The sequence below is a fragment of the Nannochloropsis gaditana genome, assembly GCF_000240725.1.
Source record: "Nannochloropsis gaditana CCMP526 unplaced genomic scaffold scaffold239, whole genome shotgun sequence".
Classification (NCBI taxonomy): domain Eukaryota; class Eustigmatophyceae; order Eustigmatales; family Monodopsidaceae; genus Microchloropsis; species Microchloropsis gaditana.
In genome coordinates, this window is record NW_005803714.1 from 22,372 (window position 1) to 29,578 (window position 7,207).

General features: G+C 57.6%; 3 protein-coding genes across 3 annotated transcripts; all 3 read right to left on the bottom strand.

Moving 5' to 3' along the window:
• Positions 1–2,213: 2,213 nt before the first annotated feature.
• NGA_2073200 (uncharacterized protein) lies at positions 2,214–2,388 on the bottom strand (the record flags this gene model as incomplete). The annotated part of the gene is made up of 1 exon (XM_005855273.1): positions 2,214–2,388. A coding segment is annotated over one exon (175 nt), but the record flags the coding sequence as incomplete, so codon positions are not given.
• Positions 2,389–2,895: 507 nt separating this feature from the next.
• Positions 2,896–3,087, bottom strand: NGA_2075300 (uncharacterized protein; the record flags this gene model as incomplete). The annotated part of the gene is made up of 1 exon (XM_005855274.1): positions 2,896–3,087. A coding segment is annotated over one exon (192 nt), but the record flags the coding sequence as incomplete, so codon positions are not given.
• NGA_2051500 (uncharacterized protein) lies at positions 3,076–3,370 on the bottom strand (the record flags this gene model as incomplete). Its single annotated transcript, XM_005855272.1, has 1 exon — positions 3,076–3,370. A coding segment is annotated over one exon (295 nt), but the record flags the coding sequence as incomplete, so codon positions are not given.
• Between the last annotated feature and the right edge of the window lie 3,837 nt (positions 3,371–7,207).

Consider the following 7,207-nt stretch of genomic DNA (forward strand, 5'->3'; position numbering starts at 1 on the left):
TCCACACGATTCTGTATCCTACAAACGTTTCATCATACACTTGAAAAAGAAATTGAGCCCTCATTCCTCACTTGCGGCGCTCACTCCGCTATTCGAGGGCGACTCCGGCCGATCATCTGCCGTTCCCAGTTCTATCTCCGACTGAGGAACAGGCGTGTACCGCCCCCTCACCACCGCCCCTCCCGCATGATGGGGTATGGGCCGAGGCCCAACCCCGCTCCCTCCTGCACTGTTCCCCCCTAAATTGCCGGTTCCTAAACCGCCACCAATACCTGCACTCCCAGAGTGAGAAGGGGGTCTCAAGAGTTTACTCAGAAGCGGTTCGTATGCTTCCTCCCACGTAATCACCAGGCTAGACCGCGCCAACAATCGCCCCACAATAGACGCCCCGAAGTAGCTGTCCATAGTGAAAAGCATCACGAGAAGGACCGCCAAGATGATTGCTCCGTGCGTAGGCGACGACATGGACCCATCGACCTCCTTGGACTTGAGGCTCTGCGGAGAAATCGACGGACTGGCGCCTCCTATCCCGACGCCCGACGCCAAAGTCCTGTTCACGGCGATACCGTCTTGGAGCCGGCGCGCCCACTGGATACTGTGCAGGCCTTCGTGCCCTCCATGTGGTTCTGAGATCCAGGGTTCCCAATCCGCTATGTCCTCTGATGGCCTGGCGTCCACTTCAAACAAAAATCGCTGTCTCCATGCACGTCTCGCTCGTCCCGCCCCTTCAATCGCCACCTCTTTACTCTTGTCTTTCATTTCGTCCCCCCCCCACTCTTCTCCCATAAGACCAAGGCATTCGTGCCCATCTGCATGAGAGCGTCATACACTGGATCATCGTAATGGACTCCATCCAAGCTCCTCTCCTCCTGCCCTCTACTTACAATTCGGCCGTCCAATACAGCTTGCACCCCACCACCTTGCACAAGGCTTTCGTAGGTCCGCCTCCGCACCGTCGCTACCCGAGCCTCTGTCATCCGTTCCTGCTTATCCGCCGTCAACAATTTGCTGTCCACAATCGTGGTCGGCATCATCCAAAGCCTGAGGATCCCGGGCGTTGATTTCGATGAGGCTCCCACTGCGACTTTGCCGTCGCCGCCTGCGTCCTCGTCCATGGTTTTCAAGACTTGATTGAGGGTTTCCAACGTCGCTTCAAAGTCTGCTGCCGGTGTGTTGTGCAACGTGTCCCACAATCCAAAGCTCAGGACCACCAGGTCAGGTTTTCTGCCTGCCTCTTCCCAGAGCTGGATCTCCTCCACCACATCCTTCGCGTAGGGCCGCCACAGGAAGGAAACATCCATTTTTTCCTCCTTCGCCCCTTCCCACCCCAGATCTTGATGTACCTTTGCTTCCGTATTGTTGGCCTCTGGGGCCGGGGACCCGAGGCCCGCCAAGAGTGAAAAGTAATACTTGCGGCCCAGCGAGTCTCCCATGATGACCGTCTCCCTCTCCGAATACAAGGCCCGAAGCGCGCCTTGATCAAATCCGCGGAAGCCACATTTCATCTCTCCCTCCCGGTTCCACATCCATTCATTTCCTCCCTTGCTCCATGCCCCCATCTCATTCAGCAACGCCAAACACGGCGTGGTGGCCATCGCGGCATGCGAGGAGGGTTGGCCAGTGACAGCAAGCTTCTGCGCTTTTCCACCTGCCTCTGCCGGTGTCATCACGAGCCCGCTGCCTCCACTGTTCTGACCACTCTGTGCCCCGCTGGATAAATGCCGCAACGGGAGGGAAAGGAGGCAGGTTGTCAAGGCGAGGGTGCAGAGGACGCGCCCAAGAGAGATCACAGACTCGGGGGAAGAGGGAGCCCGCAGGCCGGTCAACCCCCCGCTGCCCGAGGGGCCATGACGGGCCTGCCCCCACAGGTTCAGGTTAAGGTGCCGGTGGATAAGAGCAAGGAGGACCATGGCAGCGACCGCGGAGACGAAAACTGCGGCGGGAAACCCCGCTCCCACCTCCGTGAAAACCCACCCAAGGCCCAGGAGAGCGCCAAGGAGGATAAGTGTGGCTACAGCTCCGGTCACGCACCGGCGACGGTCATCCGGCAGGACCATGCCCCGCAGCGACATGGTGATGTAGAAGGTTTGCCTGGTGAGGGAGGGCGGGAGGAAGAAACGAGGGGGAAGGGGGGGAAGACGGACGGGTTACGTGTCTCGGAAATCTTTGTCGAGACGGTTGTGTCACCCATCGAATTGCAGAGCAACAACGTACCTGCTCAGAAAGACAAATATAACAGAGACCACCACCAAATTGCACTTGGGGAAGCCCGGAACGAGGACCAGCAACGTCTTGGCGTTGCTTGTCAACCACACGTGGTGCTGCATTAGGTAGGTCTCCAAGGTTACTTTCCCGATGTCGTGGAGCAAGGCCGAGTGCCACGCCCGCAGGCCCGGGGTCAAGTTCCGGAAGAAGATGTAGGCCAACAGGGGAATGAAGCCAAAGTAGGCGTTGGTCAGGTTGTACTCGAGCTTGGGGCGGGGAAAGATTTCCCACACCCACCACAAGAAAGGCGCGGCCACACAGAGCCCGGTCAGACCTTTCACTCGCACCTGCTCGCCCAACGATTGCTCTTCCAGCTTTGTCAGCCAGCGCGTAGCCATGGGGAAATTGAGCGCGAAAATCATGCCCAGAAGCGTCGACCAGTGATCCAGCGAGGTGCGGAAATACCATTCCCATAGAGTGCCTGCTTTGGCGCCGATGACGGGAGCTGTGCTCAGGAAGGGGCTGAAGAGGACCTTAAAGACCTCGCCCTCAAACAGGTCCCAGGCCGCGTAGATGAGGAGGCCCACGCCCAAAAGCTTGAGGCGGACATCCCATTTTCCGTGGTTGTGCTTGGGCAAGACGCGCATGGTCGCGTAGACGAGGAGGAAGTAGAAGGTGTGCAGAGGACAGATGTAATACAGAATGTACGTGTTCCCTTGGCTCAGGCAAAGGAGAATGACAAGAAAATTGAGCCGCCAAAGCATTTGGAGGAAGCGCACCACGCCGAAGTCCTGCTTGATGTAAAAGAAACTGAAATTTCCGAAACCGGTCATCCACACGTAGCAGGTTATCATAATCCGTATGGCATTGTACACCTCTTCCGCTTTGTAGTAGTGGTACAGGAGGAACATAAACTGCATCCACCCCTTCCACTCTTCGGTCTGGTCTCGGTTGAGGATGTCGGTGCACTTCCCCTTCCGCATGGTCATCACGGAGGCAACCAGGAGGAGAAGACACAGGAACCAATACATGTCGCCATCCCAGGATTTTTCTCCGCGGGGGAAAAGTGGATATTTCTCGCACATGAATGCCACCAGCAAGACCAAGCCTAAGGCAGCAACGTCCCGAAAAAAGGCGTAGAGCGACGGAAACGTCCATGCCAGGGGCTCGGAGTGCTTGCTTGCGACATGCCGGGAGGCAGGGTCCACGCCGTCCTGAATTGATAGGCGTCAGATGTTCGGGTTAAAGTCAGATGTCAATTCCTCAGGGCGGCGATAAAGGATGTTTCGAGCTCCGATAGAGGGCAGTGTGACGGAAATGATAGGACTGGAGCGGCGGCAACAGGGCGGGCTTGGGGGGAAGGGAAGGCATTCGTAAACTTGACTTACCCGCATAAGTACACGTAAGCGGGAAATTTCCAGTCCCAAGTATGTTATTATGGCTGTTCCAAATAGCATTGAACAAGCCATTTGACCCCCAGAGAGAGCAGCATTCTCCATGAGAATGATCCTGCTCGGGCTCTACGCCGCGCTGGGGAACCGAGTCCGAGGAAGCTCCCTTAGCTGCGTGGCCAAGGTCGGCAATGTGAATGCGCAAGACTCAAAAAATGTCGGGCGAAAAGCCTTTGCATGCGTGTATGGAAGTGTGGGAAATGGGTATAAGTCCCCAAAATTGCTGCACAATTTCATCCTCACTACCTCTGCATCATGGAGACGACAAACTACAGCATAAATCGTGTGTCTTTGAACAGCGAAAAGCATGTAACCGTCTTCAAATGTGCTGCACGCGTCAAGAATGCATGCTTGTCCTATCATTACGTGCAGGAAGTGCGACTCTTGAGACGACTGACGCCGTCGGGCCCAGCAAAAGCCTTTTCCTAGTTCAAAAAGCTCCGTGCTGCGGTTTGCCGTTTCCGGCGAGGCCCCGGTCGCCCGGCGCATAAAATGTTTGACTTATCAGGGTTCAAGGACGCGTCGGTAGATATAGTGTGCCGACACGGCATGAAAAGCTCGTCGATGAAAAAGAGACGACGTTAGCCTTTAAGGACGCATAGCCAGACGTGCTTTTAGCCATAGCCGGCGGTGCTGGGAATCGAAGCAATCAAGATCTTTTCCTCATCCGCTCGGTCACGCAGCAAAGCAATTGTCTTTTATTTCTTATCTTGCAGGCATTTTTGTCCTATCAATTTCAATTTATCTCGTAGACACTTAAGATGCAGAAAGGTCTTGCGGATCCTTCGACCATTTTATTCGTTAAAAAGTACATTACCGAGCTCCACCGGCATCTCGCCATCCCCCCCCCGTCGCCCCCTCCCCAACCAGTTTGCCATCTTGAGCTTAGGTCAGGAAAATTGGCTTCACATCATTCTCTGAAAAATGTTTCCCACAGGCTGGACATTTTCGACTACGCACTTTCAGGTTGCTCTGAATGCAAGGCTGGCAGAAAAGATGGTAGCACTTGGTAATAACACAATCCTTCCAGCGGACGTTGCAGACAGAGCAATTCAACAACTTTAGAAGTGTCTCGTTTTGCGCTGCCTCCCGGCCACCACCTGTGGCAGAATTTAATCCCATGCCTCCGGCACCCGCTCCTTGTGTAGGCTCAATTTTGACTTGCACCTTCTGTAATTTTCGAGTCAGGGAGCCCACCTCTTCCCGCAGCAAGAACCTTTCCCTCTCCACTTTGTCCAGCTCGCGGCTCAAGTCCTCCGCTCTGCTCGTCATCGCCAGCAGCTTGTTTTGGAACTCCCGCAGGCTTTGCGCGGCCTCGTCTGCCTCCCGCTGGGCCTGATGCAGCTTCTCCGCGTCCGCCTGCGCCCCTTCCTCGGTCTCTCTCCTCGTCTGCGCCAGCCCCGCACATTGGGTCCGCAACAGCTCTACCAGCTCCTGTAACTCCTTCACTGTCGCTGCTTGTTCAAGCCGCAGCCTCTCGAAGTCCTGCTGTCGTCTTTCCAGCGCCGATGCCCGCTCTACTTGCATCTGTTCGGTAGCCTTGGACTTCAACAGCTCATCCTGCAGGCGATTGTTCCGCTTCTCCTTCTCCTCCACCTGCTGCTTGAGTCGCTGGGTGCTCTCGGAAAGCTTTTCGTAGGCCGCCGTGAGTGACTCTGTCTCCTGAAAGAGAGAGGTTTGGAAGGCGCCCAGGCCCTCTTTCTCTCCCTGAGCTTCCTCCAGTTGCCGGGTCAGCTCGGCCAGGCGCCCTTCCCGGGCTTCGTCCGCCCCCAAGGGGGCCAAAACCTGCTCCGAGAGCCGCTTCGCCTCGTCCTCCCGTGCTTTCAATTGTTCTTGGAGCTGAGACCATTGCGCCCGAGCTTCCTTGAGCTCGGCGGCTTGATGGGTGGTGATAGCTCGGAGCCCACTGGCCTCGGCCCGCTCCTCCGCCAAGGCCACCTTCAGCTCATCCGCCTGCCGGACCAAGACGCGCTTCGCCTCCATTTCCAACGCGTGTTCGTCCACGAAGCGTCTCAAGCTTTGATTCTCCCGCGTGAGCTCCTCTGTGCGGCTGATGAAGTGCCCGCGCTCCGCCTCCACAACCGCCTGACGGCTCCGGCCGAGCAACCGGACCTTGCCCTCCAAATCCCCCACATTTTGGCGGAGACTGAGCACTTGCCGTTCCTTCATCTGGCTTTCACGGCGCAAATTGTCTCTCTCCGACAGCAGGCTCTGGTAGGGGGGCTGGCGGACGAGCTGCTCCTCCGAAAGTCGCCCTGGGAACCCGATCCCCCCCCCCTCTTGCTTCTCGGGCGCGGACTTCCCGGCGCCCCCATCCACCAGGCCCTGTCCTGCCAGGCTTGTTATCCGTCGGTTCAGCTCCATCTTCTCCTCCCTCATTTGCGTCAGCTCCTCTCCCCGGCTTGCGACCAGTTGCTTGAGCTCTTGCAGCGTGTCCAAGGCGGCCGTCAGCTGCGCCTCGCGCGTCGTCTCGCCCTCTTCCCCCTTCCCGTTTCCGTCTGCCCCTGCCTCGGCACCAATGAGGGACCGCTTCCGTTTGTGCCCGCCCATCTTATGCTCGTCGTGGCAACACCCCGCACTCTCCATGTGCCCGTTGCTCCCCCCGTCCTCCCCCCCTTCCTGCCTTAGCCCTTTCTGCCCCAGGTCCTGGGCGCCCCGTCGGGAAACAAGGCCCCAATCCTCCGCCTTCCTATACCGATGTCGATCTTTCAAGGCTCGGACGAGGCCCCGATAAAGCTTCTGTTGGCAACTTCGGGCTACTGTCAGTCGATCTTGCAAGAACCCCACCCGGGCCTGTAACATCTCCGCGCGGTCCGACCCGCCCTCCGATGCAACGGTAAAAGAACTGCCGACCCCGTGCGCTGGTGGGGCTGGCCCGTCCATGCTGGTACTCGGGCCGTGACCGTCCTCTTCCGTCCCGCGGACCCCCCTTCCACCCGGTCTCTTTCCTTCATCTTCCAACCGCTGCACCAGCTTTTGCAGGACCTGACGCGTCAGCAAGCAGCGCTCTTGGATGGACTTGTCTACTTTGGCCACGACAATCTCATCCACGCCTTGATCAGTGCCTCTTTTCCCTCCCGGAGGGTTGGCTCCGGCTGTGTCCATGGCGTCTGCCCCCGACGCCCCTTCGCCGCCTGCCTCGTCATCGAACCTGAGAATGTCGTCCAAGGGATCCACTGCCGCCGCTTCCGCAACCTTCGTCACGTCCGCAAGCAAAAAGCGGTCGGCGTCACGCAACACTATTTTCTCCAGGATACTGCTCGCACATCCGGTTGCTTCGTCGTTCTTGTCCCCCGACAAGACCCCCGCACCATTATCACCCAGCAACTCCAAAAGCCTTCGAGCGTCCCCCTCAACCTGACGCCAATGCCGTTCCACGCACGAAACAAGGGCAGTGTCGGTCTCCTGCGCGCGCTGCTGCTCTCGTATCGCGACAGCTAGCTCTCTGATCTGACGCTCCTTTTGCTTGACCGCCGCGCTTAGTGCCCGGTTTTGTTGCTTCACAACGTAAAAATTGAACGGTTCCCGCTCTTCAGTGTTCAGCTTCTCGA